Genomic DNA, 21934 nt, shown 5'->3' on the forward strand with positions numbered 1-21934 from the left:
ATTAACACATTTTCACTATATTATCAATACCCCCCCCCCCCCCCCCCCCCCCCCCCCCCCCCGTGAAACACCAAAACCTGGGACCACAAGTTTTAAAAAAAATTGTAAGAAGCACAATTGTTCATCATAACTATGCACTTTGTTTATCAACAATAAGGGACAGACAGGATTATTTAACAGAAATAATGCATTTTCAATATTTTATCAAATAAATTATGCTTTTTCACTATATTATCAATAGACCCCTCCCCCAACCCAGGGGCCATGAATTTCATAATTTTTGAAAAGGCATCATTGCTTACCATAATCATGCACTTAGTTTGCTTAAATAATACCCAGGAGCAGAGAAGAAGATTTTCAAAGAATTAATGCATTTTTACTATATAATCAATAGAGTCCCCTCCTAACACCACAGCCCCTGACCCAGGGGCCATGAAATTCACAATTTTGTAAAAGGCATCCTCATGCATGGTAACCATGCACTTAGTTTGTTTAAATAATACCCAGGAGCAGCGAAGAACATTTTCAAAGAATTAATGCATTTTCACTATATATTATTAATAGAGCCCCACCCTATCACCAAAACCACTGACCCAGGGGCCATGAATTCACAATTTTGGAAAAGGCATCATTGTGCATCATAACCATGCACTTAGTTTGTTTAAATAATACCCTGGAGAAGAGAAGAAGATTTTCAAAGAAATAATGCATTTTCACTATATGATCTATATAGCCCCGCCCTAGCACCAGAACCTCTGACCCTGGGGCCATGAATTTCATAATTTTGGTAGAGGGCCCAATGCTTATTACAATCATGTCAACAGTTTGAGTGCTTGGTGTCCAGGAGTAAAGAAGAAGATTTTTAAAGATTGCATCAATTTTGGTGGTTTTAGCCCCACCCCTCGGGCCCCGAGGGGAGGGGGGCAGGGGCCTTGAAAGGGCTTTGTCATAGGGAATAATGTAATGACATGTCTCTGTGTAGTTGTTCTATCAGGAAAGAGTATGTGGGATGACGTATTGACGTGGGTAGTTTTAACTGAGAAATGAATTTGTATATACAATAAAACACGTTTAGTGCGAAAAAGGTTACAGCGAATTTACAGATAAAGCAAAGTTTTTTGCAATCCCCAGTGAAATTGTTTATAATTCCTAGTGAATTTTCATGGATATAATGAACACAGATATATCAAATCTATGGATATAACGAACTGCTTTTGTGTCCCCTAGAGGTTAAAACAACTAAATTTACATCTTTTATAGCACTGCCAAATTTTCAAGGATCCCAATTTTTAAAATATTAAACTGACACTTTTTTTGTAAGTATTTAAATTTGAAAATCAATTCATCCGAAAATTTTTGAACTCCAAGATAACTTTTGTATTTAATACATGTACTTCCCAAAATACATTAAAATTTTGTAGTCACACTTGAAGGAAAAAGTCGATATTGTGAATTTACTTTTTTTAACAAATTCATTTTACGAATATAACGAATTATGGATATAGAGAAGTAATTTCTCCAAGACTTAGCTATAACCGAGTTTTACTGTACATACTGCCTATAGGTAGTGATGATGTGATGACACTAAGATGGATGTGGATGTGGTCAAAGCAGTGAAAAGTGGTATCACTGTGGAGTAATATAGTGCAATGGGGATGATGTGGCCTGAAGGTCATCTTGGGTGCTTCGGTACATAGTTCTGATGTCAGAAGAGGAAAACGGTGTTCAGGGGAGCACAATTAGTTGAGTTGTGGTGTAGTGAGCTACCTGAGCCATGTAGTAGGATGCAGTAAGATGTGTTAATTCATGGAGTATCAAGAAATTTATGTATAAATGATAGTTTCAGAGGGTTATTATATGAGAGATAGTGTATGATTTTAAGACACCGGAACCTACCACAATCTCTCTCATCAGACCAGTCTCCACAATCATCATTATCATCACACAGGCTGTAAGCTCCCACACACCGCTCTGTTGTAGCACAGCTAAAAGTTCCTGTATATAATCATACTCAATTGTAACTACTGGGCCATTTCCTTAACCAAAAATAACTTTTTATCGGTAACGGAAAAGGGCAAGCATGATCCAAATGTAATCATACTAAAATTCATGTCAGATTCTGAAACCTTCAATGAATTTTCTTTGATTACAGGTAGTTATTTTTTAACACTTAAGGAGGAACATCACATTAAACTAGTACATGTATTTACTGGATTTTTATACTTTGACCTCTGACCTTTAGGACATGCCTGGCGTTCACACATTGATGATTGTAACATGTCACATGACTCAGCTTTCCACTTCCCGTCTGTGTTGACTAATACACAGCTCCCTCTTCCCCAGTCAGGCTGGAAGTCTCCCCATACACCAGCCTCAAACAATGCATCCCTCCCATCACTCCAAAATCCAACCGTGTCTCTACTACCAGAGTAACCATTTCTGTTGTAACCTAGGAAAGTCAATGAAAACTGATTCAATTATATAACATTATACAATGCACTGCAGGATAAAAAAAAATTGATGCAAATCAAAGCATCACTTCCTGGAGAGTGACATGCTGATCATGAAACCCCGGATCTAATTGTGACTTGATGATACCAATGATTTCTGCAGCTGAACATCACAATAGATGTAAAGTATGTGTCCCAAAAATTTTGTTGTGTCATTCACATCTGTAGTACTCACATTCAATAACAAAATTTTCTTCCAAATTTCTCTAAAAGAAACTGGGGGGATAAGCCGAGCCATATGCCTACATAACGATCGATAAAAAATCAATAAATTCATTTTACAAAAATTTCACTTTTTGTTGAATCAATGTAATGCTCATTACCATTTGCATATAAATTTGACAAAACCTGAATACTGTAACAGCGAAAATGATTCTGATTAACACAACAAAATGGCATCACGCTCAATTTTCACAGAAACTGCCATAAATTGGATGATATAACTACATTTTTTAAATAGAGTGGGTCATCGTACCATTTTTTTGAGAACGATTAATGAAAGGCAATGGAAAGATGTTGCTTTTTACACTTGCAAAAATTTGGTATTAAGACCCACTCTACATAAAAAATTCAGTTAACTTACTTAAATTTTCACCGTGGTCTTAAAAAATTCTAAGTCCGAAAACGCTTGCTAAATATAGAGAACTGTATGCTATTTAAATAGACATGTAAGTGCGACTCCATGTGTCATGGATTATCCGCGAGTGTATGTAACGTTAACTTTGTTGTGACGTCATAATACTTTCATTTGTTTCTATAGATAATAACAAGTCTCAAAAAAACCACTATATAATCAAGACGTCTTTTATTTCTTTCCACAACATTTTGGTGCCGTGACCGACGGAATTCTACGTAGTACATACAATGGAAGGAAGACTAAAAGCTATACGAGCCGGCAACAGATCAGCAGTTACAAAGCTATTTGGACGGTTTTTGGACTTGAAGGAAAATCCAGCCAGTGAAGAAATTACCGAGGAAATCAACATAATTAGAAAGTCTCTCACGCTGAAAAGGCAGACCCTACAAGAATTGAACGACCGCATATTGGATACCCTATCTGAAGAGGACATCGAAACAGAAATCGCAAATACAGATGAGTACATGTATGAATTAGACTGTAAAATTAGGCAAACTGAAAAATTTACAGAAAAAATTCCATGTAAAACTTTGAACGCCAATGCTGAGTGTTTTACACCCGCCACAGAAATTTATGATAATAACGTTAACACGTCAGCTACAATTAACTCAAGTGAAACGGCTTGTGAGAATATTTTGAACAATGTTCCTGCCTCTGATCTCAATGCACAAAGTAGCCAGGAAAATGTTTTGTCATCAACACTCCAACACGCCACGAATAATCACCGATTACCAAAGTTAGATCTTCTGCATTTTTACGGAGATGTATTAGAATGGAATACATTTTGGGATTCTTACGAATCAACGATTCATTGCAATCATACTTTGACACCAATTCAAAAGTTTAGCTATCTCAAAGCTCAATTACGCGACACAGCAGCACAAACAATAGCAGGATTTGCGCTTACAAATGCTAATTACGAAACGGCAATAGACTTGCTCAAAGAACGATTTGGTCAGCCACAGAAAATTATTAACGCTCATATGAGAGCACTCATCGAACTTCCTGCCCCCAGAAATGATGCCATTAGTTTAAGAAATTATGGAGATTTCTTGGAATCTCATGTCAGGAGCTTAGAGTGTCTAGGACAAAGACAAGAGATGTTTGGAGCATTACTTATTCCAGTCATAATCAACAAACTACCAATTGAAATTAGGAAAAACATTGCACGTGAGTACGATGGTGACAACATTTCAAAATCTTCGTAAAGCTATCAGCAAAGAAGTCAAAATCCTTGAATCAGGCCAGATTGAAAACAGCGGTGGATTTCACGCAACAGCAATGTTTCTTACCGGAGCCTCAAAGAAACAACACAACGTTCGTTATTCACATAACCAGAAAATGAGAGAATCAACTCCTCATGTTGAAAAAACAAAGATGAAGAGCCGCCCATGCATTTATTGTTGCACAGAGAATCATTTTCCAGGGGATTGTAAGAAAGTTACAGACGTAAGTGCAAGATTCGACATCTTAAAACGGAAGAAATTATGTTTCAACTGCTTGGGAAACCACCGCGCCTCAGATTGTAAATCCCGCAACAGGTGTAAAAAGTGTCAGAAAAAACACCACACAAGTATATGTAACGTGAAACTAACGAAGGACTGAGACGAGCCCACCAAATCAACAAGTGTCAACATCGTAGAAACGAATAAGAAGCCAGAAACCAGAGAAATGAACTTTGAACATCGACCTACAAGTGTTTTACTGAATACAGCTAGGCCTATCTCTCCGATAAGTCAGACCGTGGACTCCATGCAAGAAGAACGTAACAAGATGACTAACGAAATACAGCAACTAAAATCAGAGCTGAAGATCCAGACACAAAGGAGGAACGCAATGGAGCAGGAGAATGCCACCCTGCTAGAGAGAGTGTCACAATTTGACCAACAAAGGGATTTTCAGACTCGTGTAGAGAATGTGATGGAGATGATGGAACAGAAAAATAAACTGGCGTACGAAAACGGACGTCTACATCACAGGTGCTTGAGGACAGGAACCCCCCCCCCCCCGGATACAGACCCCCAGGTCTGTTCGACTCTTTTCTCATAAATTATATATGGATGACACATTTGTGATATAATATCCATATCATCAATTCGGAAAATTGACTTAAACATTTTATAAAAATTACTACCCTACCCTATATATATAAATTAACAAGGTTGCCAACTTCGTCTGCAAACCGAGAGGCACTGCCGAGGAATTTTTGTTGAATTGTCTCATAAATCTACACATAGCCCTAAAATCAACAACTCATGTCGTAGGATAATTATTCTTTTCATTAACCACCAACTCTCATAAAGGTTTAGGCACTTCAATAGTCGTTTCGCCCAATTTTCCACAAGGATGTTAGCGTTTTCAAACTGATCGAAGCTTATTCAACGGAAGTGATGAGGATACGACTTTCTACCCAAATACACATTTCTGCAGAAAGTCTGAAACACTATTTTGAAATAAGCATTTGAAGAAATTTGGTTGAGATACACTTTAAAAATATATTTCAAATGTATTGGAAGCATAAAGTTCTAAACCACTTATGTAAATGAAATGTTTCTAATTATTTTTCAACTACCTGATTTGCGGTTTTCGTTTTGGGAGTTATGCCCCTTTTAAAAATGCAATTTATTTAAATACCTTCTTTTCTCTAGATATTTCGCATAAAATCTAAAAAATGTTAGAAAAAATATTTATTTTATTAAAAATTCGTGCAAAAAACAACAATGTGTCCAGTATTTATACCTTGCACTCATATTTGGTTTGCACTCATATTTGGTTATATGGAGGAAATGGGTAATAGTCCTCTCCTCATTACTTCCGTTGAATAAGCTTTGACGAAGTTGGCAACCTTGTTGATTTATATAGATAGAGGGGGTAGATTTTATAAAATGTTTGTTTTAGGTAATTTTTCGAATTGTTGGTATAGATTATATCAGAAATATGTCATTGAAAGATGATTTATGAGAAAAAAGTCGAAAAGGCCCAGGGGTCTATATGGGGGGGGGGGGGGGGGGGTCCTGTCCTCAAGCACCTGTGGTCTACATAAGGAGATTCAGGAATTAAGGGGCCAAGTTGACATACTCAAAACCGCCAGCTCTGACTAGGAGCACGTCAAGGCTAAAAACAACAGTCTTCAGTCACGATGTGATTACACTCGAAGGGAAATAAGTGATCTAAAGATCAAAGTACAGAGATTGGAAAATCAGCTGCAAACTTTACAGGGCTCCGTAGATAGCAGGGAGAGAGATTACACGTTCGCCGTAAAGACTCACGTTGAGGCACTAAGGGAGAAAACTCAGCTGATAGAAAAACTTGAAGAGGCCAAGGAGAAGGAAAAAGATAAGTCACAGAAAAAGAATCTCAGGGACATGACAGAGATAAAGAAACAAAATGACAACCAGCAGATTCGGAACATGGAGCTGGAGAAAGCTATCACAGAAATATGTCACAAACACTCTGAAACTGAGACTCTGATACAAAACCTGAAATATAAAGTGTCTGAAGAGAAGATGATCGAGTATCAAAACCAAAAGCCAAAGAAAGAATCCGTGAATGGACCTCTTAATTTAGTGATTATGAACTTGCTTTTTATTTCAATGGAACTGTTAATTTAATATGAGCCTTTTTAAAATTTTACTATTCATTTTGGTGCCCGGAGTGTCATGGATTATCCGCGAGTGTATGTAACGTTAACTTTGTTGTGACGTCATAATACTTTCGTTTGTTTCTATAGATAATAACAAGTCTCAAATAAACCACTATACGATCAAGACATCTTTTATTTCTTTCCACAACACCATGGTCTAGTGGTTAGCGAGGAGCTCTTTAAAGTGACGTTTTTAAAGGAAAGTGTTCGAGTCATGCTCTGATTTTTTGGGGTTTTTTTTGTTTTAATTTTGTTTTACTTTATAAAAATGTCTATAGGAATAACATTTTTCACTGGAAATAAAATATATACATGTAGTAATGAACTTATTTACAGTAAATTATTTAAAATGCTGGATAAAAATTATAATAGATATTTGAATACATTTATTCCTGTTTTATTTATTTTAAATAAAAGCGCTTCTAGATCACCATTATCATTATATACGATGTTAACATTTTTATAATATCTCCACAATAAGTGTAAACACTCAATATACAGATTAATTAATAGAAGTCCTTACCCATGTTAAACATTTGTGACAGTAAATGAAAGTCAACTGTTTAGCTTGTTTAGAATATAATATCATTTTGAAAACTACGGTAAACATTAAAATGCTTAAGTAAATTTGAACAATTGAGAGATTTTTTCCAATAATGTTCTTGCATAGCCGAAAAATGGGCATGGGCACATGGCTCGTCTTATCCCCCCAGATTCTTTGGAAAATTCTTGTAAAACTTCTTGTAAAATCAAAAAATTTAGTGTGATTAAAAAAATGTAAAACAAAATTTAAAGGTATGAATCATAACTATTATGACATAATCTATATCTATTAGATCATTTTTTTAAATTCAAAGTCATAACTTTAACATACGGTAATCAATAACGAATTATTCTATTGAAATAATAAAAAATAACACCTTCTTTTCCTCACTTGCAGATTTAGGTAGGGGCAGATTTACGTAGGGGCATTCCCCTCTTTTGAAATTATCATGCATTTGATTTTGAGGGGGGGGGGCGAATTTTTTCAAGTCATATTATCTATTTTCTTCCCAGTTGAGGACAGATTTTTTATTTTCATTCCATTTTCGAGGACTGATTAGTTATTTCGAAAACTTGCCAATCCCCCCATGCACCCCTCCCCTCCCTCAGAATCAAAAGGTTGTCCCCAAAAGCTCAACACACAAAAATCAAATAGTTTTCAATGCCATGAACGATGTAAAATAGTAAAATTACAGCCATTGACGAGTTCAAATAAGGTTCTCCAATTCCGAACCCCCCCCCCCCCCGGGCACTCTTCTTGAGTCATATTGATAGGCTTGGGACCTCGGCATACCCCCAATTTACCTATCCAGTAGTCCTGTATTTTCGTTCCTCGGCTGGCAATCTCTCCAAAGAGTGCGCCGACCTCGACCCCTTTTGGCTCTGCAAGTTTTCCACCATACCTGCAAAAAATGTTTCAAAAAATAACCATAACTAACATGTACCATTCAAATTCTTGTAGAAAAGTATCAGATCGTTGATCTCTCTCACCCATGCAATTTTTATTTATTGTTTATCGTAAGAGGGCGCTCGAGTTTGGCGCGTTTGGTCTGAAGGTCAGCATTATACATACGGTGTAGAGGTCACGTTATCAAGCCAACCCTGTTAATTGATGTGGGTATAGCAGGTGACCTGTGTGTACACATTAGAAGGTTAGCAGCTGGTTGTGTGAGAACCTCTGGATGACATCATAGACTTCATATGCTTTCATGTTTTCTTTCAAGGTTTTTTAACACAGAAATTAATGTTTCGCCCTCTTTCAAGTTGTGAATTCAATCATATCAAGTTTAACTGCTCAACAGGAGCCTTGTTTAGTTGATATTGTAAAAATACACAGAAAGCACGTACTTGCACATTGTATACCTACATGATAACTGAAAAGAAAAGGAAACAGATTTTGCGCCATAGTTCCTTCAAAAGACGATCCAAAATGGTATATAGCCAAAGTTATCAAATTGAACCTATCATATATTGAAATAAGTAGAATATTTTTTACCATTCACTTATAAATAAAAAACGCTGAAAGGAGGGATAGCATAGGCGTCGGAACCTGGAGGGCTTAACCCCCCCCTTTTTTTTTTTTTTTTTTTTTTTTTTTACAAAGAATTGGTACTGAAAAAAGTTCGACCCCCCCCCCCCCCGAAATAGGATTTTCGGGTTTGGAAAATTTTCAATTTTCTTTTTTTTTGGGGGGGGTGTCAATTTTTTTCTCTCTTTCAATTACCCCCCCCCTTCAATTTACTTCCGACGCCTATGGATAGTGAAGGTAAATGGAGGAAAGGAAATATGTGAGACTATCTATTTTGAACTACGTTCATATTCAAAACGTATTAGACACAAAAATATCGTTTTCAGAAGACATGTTTTATCCCTTCCCTTCTCAACCATTTACCAAAAAATAAAACCCCTGAAAGGGAGAGATAGTGAAAGTATATGTGTGAGACGTCGACTGTATCTATAGCAAAGTGGTATACATATCTATTCCAGGAAACGTTTTATTTCTCTCCCCCCCCCCTCTCTCTCTCTTCGCTTGGCAAAAAATAAAGGGAGGTTCCAACCCACGGACCCCCCTCCCCTGGATCCGACAATGCATAATTTTTTTTAAAATATCTTTCTTTGTTAACTTAGTACGGGAATGAACGGTTGTAGCTATCACAGACGAATTTTTCTGCAATATAACAACTGTAACTTTAATTCCTGTACTAAAAAATAAAGAAAACATTTAATATTGTTTTAAAAAAGAAGCAAATTTGACTCAAGAAAGACAAAAAATCAGTACAAGATATTCAAAGAGGTGATTACGAGGACATTATACTAAGGCTCATAGGGATTGGAGGGACACGCAAAAAGGTGCCCCTCCCCCATATAACATCTAATATATTATTTAATTTACGGTTATTCGCCCTCAATAACAACATCTGATTATCTTAATGCTATCATTTTTTAAATTCGTTTGTTTTATCAATTTTATTTTTAGTGGGTATATAGATAAATTTCTGATCCCCTACTCCACATGCTAGAGACCTGCCCACGGCGAGATACTTTTGACTTGGCGCCGAGGTATATAAGGAGCGTAGGGACGTTAACCGGGGGCTCTTACTTGTAGGAGTACTGATCCCCCATCCCGAAAAAATTGTAATATCATGGCATATTTCAAAAAATGTTTAAACATACATGTAGCTTACCGTGTACAATATTTGTATGCTTCCATCCACGACTGTTTGTGGGGGACTTTAAGAACGCATTTCCCCAGAACCTTGTACCACCCTAAGAAGATGAAAATTAATAACCAGCATTAGACTGACTAACATATGACATTGCTATCTGAAGCTGAAATTAGATAAAGCAAGTGTATTGTACTAATGAATACATTACCAGGTGATGAATCGCACTGTAATACCAAAGTCTCACTACCTCCCTTGAAAAAAGGAGAAAATATTAAATATTCTAAAATAAATAACAATGCCTTCTCAGTATGCAATTTGTAAAGTGCGCTTATGTCAGCTTTGGGAATTGTGAACAGTTGGAAATTATATGTAGAATATATGCATATTTCTACAGTGTATATATATATATATATATAGAGAGAGAGAGAGAGAGAGAGAGAGAGGATATTCAATATTTTCTAGTTGGAATTTATTTCACGAGTGGGACAGGATTTTTGATATTTTCACGAGTGCGAAGCACGAGTGAAAATAAAAAGAAAATCTTGTCTCACGAGTGAAATAAATTCAATATCCAACTAGAAAACATTGAATTTTCTGTTTATTACATTTTCTTTGATTTTTCCCTTTGCCCCTTGTCAGTGTCATAGGCTGTGTGGCGTCATAGTTGTAGCAGTTGCGAAGTCATAGCTTGGCAGTTGTGAGATTGAAAACATTGTAAAATGGATTTTAGCAACATATTTGTGAAGAATTTGGCAGTTGTAATCTCCGTCAAGATGGTTTAGTTTCTATCTCAATCTTGTTACATGCTAGAAATTATATTTTACTTACTTCGATATCCTTTCACACTGTGACAGAATATCACTTTGGTATCCTTTCACACTGTGAGAGAATATCACTTTTATTCAATGAATAAATCACAGTATTTCACCGTTGAAAATGTAGTAAATATATATACTTCCTCTCTTTGAATTCTTGTTCATACCAATAAAAACCAACAAAAAATATTTGCAACTGTTTCAAAATATGTGTAGCTATCTGTTGAATTATAGCTTCGTTGGAAAAATATCGCTAACATTTTCAGTATTTCGTAAATAATACAAGGGAGTAAAATCACTGGTGATTCTACATGGAGTATGATATCCATTGTTCGAAAGCTCTACTGTGACTGAGGAACAGTTATTCTCATAGACTTTGAAATCATTCAAAGACTCAATTTGCGCGTCTAAGATGTCAAAATCACGAGGGGGAGGGGGTGGGGGTGGGGTATTATACTATTGTATCAGTGAAAGCACCTACCCCCTTTCCCCACAAGCTGAAACAATAGTTCGATAGGATTAACTTGGTACAGGAATATAAGGCGTGATTGCTCTAGCTCCTGTATTTCTACAACCCAACTGATTATCTACTAAACGTGTATTATATACTGAGGATATATTCTTATTGTTTCTTGTCAACGGTTTAATTGTAATATTGAGTAGCACTGATGGGACCTATTGATATACACTGGTATCTTTATTTGGAGTATTTTAAAAATGTCTGGCACTTTACTCTACAAAACATAATAAAATGTATAATGTTTTATTCACCCTTACCCTAGTCATGTAAACGGATAAAAATATCCACACCACCATAAAATAACGGTCCATTTTCCTTCGTCTCCAGGTTCCATTCATCGGAGAATAATGATGGGAAGACTAGAATAGAAAACTTGACATAATGGTGAAAGACAGAAAATCGGTTCACTCCATTATCGATATCCTGAAGCTTTCGAGCACTTTATACAGAGGATGCTGGGTGAATTAAGTCATTCTCACTTACTCCGTGTCACAATTAATACACGTTCAGGTGTTCACACGGGTTTTATTCCTGAGTTAATGAAGTTTTGAACGACCTGGTATTGTTTCAGTTTGGTCGTCGCTCTTTTAATGGACGGGGGCATGTATTAGCTACTGTTTCCATATACGTTATTGTAAGAAATGCTTAATGCCAGGGTATACATGTGTGTATTTGTAGAATAAATATAAAACTGAATGGTTCAAATTAAATCAATGAAATGTTTTGGTTGGACTTTTATTAATGGAATATGAAGTGTGTCGTTTATATTTAATGTCACTGATCTCCAGGGATTAGTCTTAATCGGATCAGAAGTTGTCCACGGGTCAGCGCTCTGGTCATCTTTCAATACACAGACAATAATTGTCTTGGACAATAGACAATACAGGTAATTCTGTATGTACTTAAATATATGTACACGTACCCACATGCATGGAATGACAAGTAAATTCAGACATACAAATGCATGATGGCCCTCTTGCAAAGCGACTCTCCGAAATCTTTTTCCTTCACCATAGACTTCACTCATTATTCGATCGACAGCTAGTTTATTCACATAAATAAAAGGGTAGCATTTATATATTATAAAGGGGTATAATTATGTAATATTAAAATTTGTTTAAATTTGTGGTGTAATTCATATCAAAGAACTTTCAACCCTCCATTCATATGACAGGGAAGGGGGGGGGGGAGGCAGAAATTCCTTGGTGAAAATGTGCCTGTAAGAATTAGGCCACGGTAAATTAACGCGTTATTTTACGGGCAGGCAAGTTTTCAGAAAAATCCTGTAGGGAAAAAGAAAATAAGTCTGTCAATCAATAAATTATTTTTTTTTTTTTAGTTCTTTCCCAGATTCATTCGGTGTTAAGACTATCCCTTTCTCAATCTTTGATGCAATTCCAGTTTTTAAATGTTAACAAATAAAAAATCCCAACTAAAGAAGCAAATCTGTAAAGAATTCGAGTGTGTTCCGTCATATACATGCTTTGAATTCCTTACCGTGTGAAAATAGATAATGGCAAAACAAAACAGATTTCTTATACTTGCTAATTCTTGAAATTGTTTTAGAAATGTTTGATGTTTTAATTGGTCTGGAGGATACCTTTTAGAATTTATGGACGCAAAGCAAAGATATCATTTACCACGTCTCTATAGCAGTGTATTGACATTAAGAACAAACATTACGTTTTTCTCGAAATCATCGTTTTTGTGACCTTTAACTTACGTTGACGTAGGAAGGGAATAAAGTTAAAAAAAGCAGATATCCTTATTAGAATTCTTGTGTCACTTTACGCCTTCTCTGGTCGGCAATGCACAGTTTATTTGTAAATGGTATGCATATGGTGCCATGTTGAAAGGGGACGAACAAGATTGCATCTACTTATCATGCTGGAATCACATCTCGAAAATTTTTTTTTGTCCTGCATAAGATCTATAATTCATGTCGAATTTATAATCAGTATGGGATTATATACTGTAAAGTGCAATAATATTTGTCAATTCTAATCTCCTTTTCAATGAACGTAGAGGCGTTACCTACATACATGAAGCAATATCGGCAATCCTCCCATAACATATGAGGGTACACATTTTTTTTTCAATTTCGATGGGACATACAACCTCTGTGTATTAGGTTCTCTTTTGATCATGATCTGATTAAGGGTATGTTAGCACAAAGAAATCTATCAGCTTTGCTGCAAGTTGAATTGTAAGCTACTGAAATTCTGGTTTTGTAACCCCACCCCCACCCCCAGAAAATTCAGAAAAGGTCAAGGGAGGTAATAGAAACACCTAAATTTTAACAATGGTCATCTTTTTGAGGTCAGAATCTTACAAAATAAATTAATTTATGTGTGTAGGTTTATGCACACTTTTTTAAACCATATTTGTTCTGAAAACTTCCTATGTCATAGAATTTTGACCTCTTGTTATCTCCCTGTAAACCCAAGGTTAAAATGGTCCATAGCTTTCAAGAAAAGGGTTTAAAAATGATAACACACTGAATATACTTCTACAATTATCTTTATTTCTATTGATTTTAAATTTCTAATTATGCTTGGGAAATTCAAAGATACAATTCTAAATATTTCTGACTTGCATATTGAATGAATTTGATAAATTTTTAAGAACTGATTTGCATTAAAATGATAAAAAAATACACCATATGAATTAAGTACTAAAAGTAAAGAGTCAATACAATTCAGTAAACTTAATAAGCAGCTTGAAACATCTGCTTGAAGACACAATATGACAATTAAAATATTATTCAATTTCCCATAAATTTATTTCATCCAAATTCAAATCACCATTCCTATGATATAAAATATTTATCAGTTGTGGACCAATCATTGCAAAGTATCTGTAAATTCTGACCAATCACATCGTAGCAAAGTAGCACCTCCCAATCAATCTAATACAAAAATATCACAGTTTTCATTGTCATGTTACTGTATATATACAAGGAGGGAGATTATACAATACATAAATTATTCAGTTATATACAACAATTATAAATACAGTTATTAAATAAATAGCTGAAAAATCTTGCTGGAACAAAAAATTAGTTGTCATGTTATCACATTTGATAGAATAATGATGAAATTTTGATTGTGTAAAATATGTTAGTGAAAATATCTCTACGTTCATCTAATGACAAGAAAATTACAGATGTGTTGAGGCTCTTGTACAAGTATACAATATTCATATATTAATATTACAAACATAAAATGGACCATTATGTCAAATCCATATTTGGTATAAACTTATACAAATATAAATGTGAAAAACGAGGACGGAATTTTTGAAAAAAAAAAAAAACAAAAACAAAAAACTGGAGTATGTGGTAAAAAGAAAAAAAAAAAATAAAAATGCTCTAAAACACAGAAAAATATACAATCAAACAATATATTTACCAATCCATGATAAAAGTATAATATTATGCCACTTCACGAGTATCCCTCATAAAAAATTATGCTGGTAATATCACAGTGCATTAAAATTTATAAAAGCCATTAGATATAATACACAACTCACATCAGAAGGGTAAACATAAAAACATGTACCCTGATAAACCAATCAGAATAGCTGGAATGTTACTGTAAACTAATGATAACTTAAACTGAGCATTTTCTTAATATGCTTTGTCCCATAAAATGTGATTTCTCTCAAATACAAGTTTAAAGAAACTAGATTCTTATGCAAACTTCCTGGAATGTAATACACAGGAGTGTAGGCACTTTGTAACAAATGGACACATGGTTAGTTAGTAGCACTTCTGAAAATTTTCTTTGCTTCTTGATTATACTAACATGGACATTAAACAACATCATACATAGAATAATACTCATCTTTCAACTTTGGTTTTCTTTGCATGATATTTAAAGGATAAAAAAATCTATTCACACCGAATTAATACAAGTTTTTCTTTTTGATGCTAGAAAAAAAAAATACTAGAGGAGCTATCAAATTACAAAAATCACATCCATTTACATCTCAAAAACCGACCCATTCTACATAAATCTCTGATAAAAATAATTGTAAAATCCTAATATTAATTCATATAAGACCTAGTTAACGTTCAACAACATATTCCTTCCCATAAACCACTTCTACATCATCATCAGATCCATGACGACGACTGCTTCGACTCCGCCTCTCACTGCTCTGTACAGCATAACGCCCACTGCCATGGCGACTGGGAGCCTCGTGATACACGACTCCATTGTATGCACGGAGATCTCCGTCTTCCTGGATGATATCCCGATCATCTGTTATGTAATTCTCCTCATATCTCCGCTTAGTGCTTGGACTGCGTTGTTGAATTATCTGTAAATGACCACAGGTAGACATAATTGCTTGAATTTATTCAATAGAATCATTTTTCATTTTCATTTCATATTTAGTATCAAATTAAGAATAAACTTTTCCCTTATCCATTTCCATTTTAATTAACATTTCTATTACCACTTCTTCATCCTCCTGGTGCCTGTGTCGTCGAGGACTTCTGGAGCTCCTCGTGGTCTCAATGATCTATGAGAAAGAAAGACAAAAAAATTTTTTTAATGTAAAAAAAAAAAAAAAGACAGAAAAAGAATTAAAATTCAAAATACATTTTTCATTTTTAGTATGAAAATCTTTTACTGAAAGCTCTATGTTTTACAGGTAGAATTTAAAGAAATTCCTAGATGTTTAAGTTACATGTATTTACATCTACTCACACATCACACAAGGTGGATTACATAAGGATCATTTTTACTACAGTTAGGAGGATAGAAACAGACACAGCTAATGTATATGTTTTTGTTTTTTGTTTTTTTTTTGAATAAGAAATAAAAATGTTAATACCAACTACAATATGCTTTACATGTACTATACATATTCAATAATTATTATAAGCAGTTATCCTAGCTTACAAATTATCACACCACAAACTCCCACCTCATTTGATTTCTATAAATACATACATTAATTTTTTAAATTATATCATTTGTAAGGTTTACAGATAAAAGATTTAAGGATTACTTAAAAAAAAAAATTTGCTAATGAAATTTTTAAAAAGCCCAAACAACTAATAAATTAGCAATTAAACAATCCAAACACTGATTTCTGTTTACCCTTTCATCGTCATAGTAACCGTGGCTTCTCCTTCCTGGAGAAGGTGAATATTCCTATAAACAACATTAAGAAAGGTGTGAATAAGAAAGTGAAACCTAGATTCCGCTTTTGTTACTATTTACGATCTCCTATCTCTCTCTCTCTCTTTTTTTTAATGTAAGGCATGTAATGTTCATATAATTTGGACAAATAACAACCAAAAAAATACAAAGCACCTAAATCTCCAACAGCTAGAACTTTAATTTCCTGTTCATGACACAGTAATAATTCAACTGCATTGTTAGCACTGAAATGTTTTCAACATATCAAACATCAACAAGATTAAAAGTAAAGTATTTTGAATATGGAACAGTGTAATTGGCTCCAAATCTAAATGTTAAATGATTTTCCATTAGTAAGAATCTTTGTTATTTTAATTAGTTGTCGTGTAACCTGCAAAACCAGTGAAAGTAAACATGAAAGTGAAAGTGAACATAGTGCTTTGTTATGGTACGGGATGCTGGAATGAGAAGTTCTGTTAATTAAGATGGTGGTCTTTCCTTGTTTTCTTGATCTGTGAAATCTTTAATAAGAATGACACTTTACTATGAAACTTGTCAAAACTGCATGGAGATACAACGATATACATATAAAGTTAATAATTTTTCCCTGTAAAAACAAGAATGATAAAAGAGGAGTCTATGGAGAATGTTAGTGGTATCATTATGACAACTACATGGATGGTATGCACATGTATTAAATTTTTATACCACTGGTTCCTCAACTTCTTGTCGGTAGACATGACGACTTGGACTCGAACTGCGGATCACCCGCTCAACAACCTGGCAGTTTGTATATATGACAGGTATTAAAATAAATGGTATATTTCTATTTCATCCTTTCATTTCATTTCTTTTCTTATTTTATAATTACTGTTAATTTCAATTTTTTTTAATATGACTTTATTGGTAATTTTGTGATTTCCCTAAATTCTTATTCCCCCCCCTTAAATTTTTTTAATTGGTGTAAAATAGTAGCTATCTTATTAAAATGCATAGTTCCATAATTAACCATAATTTTACGGTTGCTAAAAACCCTCTGAAATCTTTGTTACAAAAACATATATTCCTTATAAAAACAAAATTATTGAGAAGAGGATTATGCAGGTACACGTAAATTAAACAACATTTCATGAAGGAATAACAGCTTATATCAGAAATAAAATGGAAGGAGGCTGAAAAATAAAACAAGCCCAACACCAATGAACTAACAAAAATGTAAGGGATGAGATTATATAATGGAGGAAGACAGAGGTACAGAGAATATGAGGTTATACCGTTGGTTCCTCTGCCTCGGTGCGAATTATTCGAGTAGGACTAGCACTGCGACTTCGTATAACTCGTTCAACCACCTAGTTCACAGGACAAATATTGGATGTTTAAATTGTGTAATACTGTACAAGTTTTATTAATTTATAAATCATCAAATAAAAATTGACTTTATATGAAAGTCATGAGATAATTAATTTTTCTATGGATAAATTATGTGCTAAAAAATAAAACCAAAACTCAGAATAAAATCAATAGTGCTAAAAAAGAGACTGAAGGAAAAGTTATTGATCCATCTTAAATAGCTGAGACACTGAAAGGGAAAAGGAGGTAATGTGCTGCAGTCTTGTTATTAATGTTATAACTAGTAAGATTTTTTTTGTTAATCTATGCATAACAAGTGTTTCAAATTATTTCTATCCTTTAATTGTTTTTTTTTTTTGGCTCTTGAAATAAAGTACTATTAAGAAAACTTTTTTAAGATTCTGAAAATTATGTAAGATGTGTAGTCATAGACAGAGTCTAAGTGAAGATTCCAGAGGAACTCCAAAAATATCTACTTCCCAGTCTACTTAGTAATTACCATTTCACTGCTGGGCTCAGTTATATAGTGGGTCGGGCTAGCCGAGCGCACTACCTCCTGAAAATCAGTACACTTGTATAGAATTCTCAATAAATATGCTAAACTTCCATCCCAAATTTATGAGCTTAAAGCTAATGTATTACATATTGATACCTGAAGAAGTTTTGGTTACTCAGATTGAGAAAAGTTGAATATCTGGTTTTAAATTGATAGGTAGCTTGTATATAAATGTTAAGTGTTATAAAATTTCAGAGTACCGGTAATGCAATTGGGTAGCATTACAGAAATAAATATCATATTTGATTAATTCAATAGAAGACAGTACATAATTTGTCGCTACAAAGGGACTATACATGCATGTGTTTCTATGGGGAGGATGTTATGATAATAATTCTACTTTTCATTAGCAGACCTGTTCATATTAAATTATAAAATTTAATTTGAGCTCAAAATAAAGACTTAAACATTTATACCTCTATTTTTTTTTTAGTATTGCAATATTCGTAAACAGGTCTGCCATTGCCATTATAATTGGAGTCTACAATAATTACCACTTCTTCCACCGGTTCTTCTATATAACGAACAGGGCTAGCAGACCGCATAGTCTCAACCACCTGTTATTGTAAAACCAAAACCAAGATTTTTCTTTTGAGGTAAAAGCACATATCTAAATTCCCTAATTTTAATAGATCCCTTGTAGATCATACTAAACATTTCCTACCGCAAAGTGTTCAAAATCTTGACTCTACATAAAACTAAACATTTAGTGCCAAATCATCTAAATTTTTAGTAAGCTTAACTGTCGCACATCAACACACTTAGAGGTAAATAAACATTGTTTCAATTATTAAAAGTATTAGTTTTAAAAGAACACAACAATTATCACTACAAATCACTCCATAAGAAATCATTAATTCAATCTGAAGCTATGTAAGAAATGCACAAGAATTTTTTTCTTCCTTTCTTTGCAACATTTCTACAAGTAAAAGAATAATTTTAACAAATTAAATGAAGGGGAGATAACTCACCACTTCCTCTCCTTCATCACGGTGGCGCCTGCGGTGATGCTTCTTCTTCTTCCTCCTCTTGCGTTTCTTCTCCACATCTTCATATGTGTAGGAGAGAGCAGGTAGGCGGTGTGGTCGAGGAGACTCCGTCCTAAAGGGTAAACACATCAAGTAAGGTGATCAGATATAACAAAGCTCCCCCCCCCCCCCCAATCATTGTGTTCTAAAAGCGAGCCCAAGTCTTGTATCAAATTAATGATCAATAGAAATATTGCTTAGTTTCAACTGAACAATGTATGAGATACAAGCTGAAAAATAAAGCATCTGAAGACAAACTCAAGAAGTATGCATCCCTAGATGCATCATCTATGCCAGTTTGGAACACTTCAGACTACTTAAGATTGGACCTGCCCAAAAAGCATTAACATGTACGAGACACTGATGCTGACATCAGGGTATAGAATATAAGCTCATCTTCACCTTACTGAGCTGAGTAAAAATATTTTAAAACCATATTCAAAGGAATAAGAAGATTCCTACTATTCTACCTATTTCACCAACTATTATCAACTGAACAAGACTGATCTGGGATTAACTTACACAAGCTGAGTAGTTACTGGAGGCACAGTCTCATAACGCACGATCTCATAATCATTCTCCTTCCTGTGAAACAGAGTCCAATTAGTTACAGAAAACATTTATTACAGTATGAAAATATCAAAAAGAATTTTCCGCTTTTGACACACTAGGTATGAACTGACCTGAATCCACCGTTCTGTACTCTGACATCAACATCTTTCCTGGATACGGCGGATGGTTGTCTACAACAAAAATTAAATATAAGGATATATTTCACTTCCTGGTATCAAAATAGATTCTTTTACTATCCAACATCCATGTTTCTGAGTAAATTACACTTATTAAAAAATAGATTAGGCTGTGAAGTGTAACTTCATTAACCTGTAAAAATAAGACCATTCTCAGACTATTTCATAAATTGTTAATCATTGTACTTTATTAATTTTGCTCTGGTCTTTAAATTTGCCAAAAAAAAAAAAAAAAAAAAAAAAAAAAAAAAAAAAAAATCCTCAATATCTGTACACAAACATTTCATTCAAAATACATGTACTTTTTTCAGAAGTACATGCAGATTAATAGTTAATATTTGCTTTTTTTAAAAACCAAACCTCTCAAGTTTAGATTATTTTTGCAAAAACAAGGAAATCGGGTTAATCAAACATGACTGTATAATAGCATACATGGTATTATAATTTAACAAGAGGCCCATGGGCCACATCGCTCACCTGAGTAACTTTAGCCATGCTGTTCTTAACCAGATTTCCCCTCTTGTAATACTTATTGTGGGCCCGCCCTACCCCCGGGGGTCATGATTTTTACAATTAAGAATCTCCACTACCCCAGGATGCTTCCATATAAGTTTCAGCTTTTCTGGTCCAGTTGTTCTTGAGGAGAAGATTTTTAAAGATTTTTCTTACATATTTCAATGTAAAATTGGATTCCCTCTTGTGGCCCCGCCCTACCCCGGGGGTCATGATTTTAACAATTTAGAATATCCACTACCCCAGGATGCTTCCACATAAGTTTCAGCTTTTCTGGCCTAGTGATTCTTGAGAAGAAGATTTTCAAAGATTTTTCCTTTATATTTCAATGTAAAACTTGGATTCCCTATTGTGGCCCCGCCCTACCCCCGGGGGTCATGATTTTTATTATTTAGAATCTCCACTACCCCAGAATGCTTCGACATAAGTTTCAACTTTTCTGGCCTTGTGGTTCTTGAGAAGAAGATTTTTAAAGATTTTTCTTACATATTTCAATGTAAAACTTGGATTCCCTATTGTGGTCCAGCCCTACTCCCGGGGGTCATGATTTTTATCTTTTAGAATCTCCACTACCCCAGAATGCTTCCAAGTAAGTTTCAGCTTTTCTGGCCCAGTGGTTCTTGAGAAGAAGATTTTTTAAAGATTTTTCCTTTATATTTCAATGTAAAACTTGGATTCTCTATTGTGGCCCCACCCTACCCCCTGGGGTCATGATTTTTACAATTTAGAATCTCCACTACCCCAGGATGCTTCCACATAAGTTTCAGCTTTTCTGGCCTAGTGATTCTTGAGAAGAAGATTTTTAAAGATTTTTCTTACATATTTCAATGTAAAACTTGGATTCCCTATTGTGGTCCCGCCCTACCCCCGGGGGTCATGATTTTTACAATTTAGAATCTCCACTATCCCAGGATGCTTCCACATAAGTTTCGGCTTTTCTGGCCTTGTGATTCTTGAGAAGAAGATTTTTAAAGATTTTTCTTACATATTTCAATGTAAAACTTGGATTCCCTATTGTGGCCCCGCCCTTCCCCCGGGGGTCATGATTTTAACAATTTAGAATATCCACTACCCCAGGTTGCTTCCACATAAGTTTCAACTTTTTTGGCCCTGTGGTTCTTGAGAAGAAGATTTTTTAATGACCCCACTCTATTTTTGTCTTTTCTTGATTATCTCCCCTTGTAAGGGGACTTGGCCCTTTATTTTAACAATTTAAACTCCCCTTCACCTAAGGATACTTTGTACCAAGTT

General features: G+C 34.6%; 2 protein-coding genes across 2 annotated transcripts in view; both read right to left on the bottom strand.

Annotated features, from left to right (window-relative positions):
• Nucleotides 1-1149: 1149 nt before the first annotated feature.
• LOC133179223 (low-density lipoprotein receptor-related protein 1B-like) lies at nt 1150-8543 on the bottom strand. Its single transcript, XM_061314015.1, has 5 exons — nt 8509-8543; nt 8138-8235; nt 2237-2449; nt 1897-1995; nt 1150-1223 (listed from the first exon to the last, which is right to left on the bottom strand). Exons 1-5 carry the CDS (start codon nt 8541-8543, stop codon nt 1150-1152), a joined length of 519 nt encoding a protein of 172 aa, XP_061169999.1.
• A 5356-nt stretch (nt 8544-13899) lies between these two features.
• The window catches only part of LOC133178948 (hemicentin-1-like), a 62076-nt gene continuing 54041 nt past the window's right edge, over nt 13900-21934 (bottom strand). Inside the window, exons 32-40 of the mRNA XM_061313599.1 lie at nt 20105-20164; nt 19944-20006; nt 19365-19494; nt 18888-18950; nt 18337-18393; nt 17762-17836; nt 17196-17267; nt 15796-15861; nt 13900-15657 (exon numbers count right to left, since the gene is read on the bottom strand). Coding sequence (XP_061169583.1) covers nt 15403-15657; nt 15796-15861; nt 17196-17267; nt 17762-17836; nt 18337-18393; nt 18888-18950; nt 19365-19494; nt 19944-20006; nt 20105-20164 — 841 coding nt within the window. The 3' untranslated portion in view covers nt 13900-15402. The remainder of the gene's footprint in view (nt 15658-15795; nt 15862-17195; nt 17268-17761; nt 17837-18336; nt 18394-18887; nt 18951-19364; nt 19495-19943; nt 20007-20104; nt 20165-21934) is intronic.

Source organism: Saccostrea echinata, unplaced genomic scaffold, assembly GCF_033153115.1.
Source record: "Saccostrea echinata isolate AGI-Se365-2 ecotype Australia unplaced genomic scaffold, CSIRO_AGI_Sech_v1 ptg000004l, whole genome shotgun sequence".
Classification (NCBI taxonomy): domain Eukaryota; kingdom Metazoa; phylum Mollusca; class Bivalvia; order Ostreida; family Ostreidae; genus Saccostrea; species Saccostrea echinata.

Excerpts from the sequence above, each read along its gene's own strand:
- LOC133179223 (XM_061314015.1), bottom strand. The coding sequence starts at position 8,543 with ATGAAAGCATATGAAGTCTATGATGTCATCCAGAG. Across the intron at positions 2,450-8,137 it reads AATACAGGACTACTGGATAG|GTTACAACAGAAATGGTTAC; the intron begins GTAAATTGGGGG and ends TGACTTTCCTAG. Across the intron at positions 1,996-2,236 it reads ACGCCAGGCATGTCCTAAAG|GAACTTTTAGCTGTGCTACA; the intron begins GTCAGAGGTCAA and ends GATTATATACAG.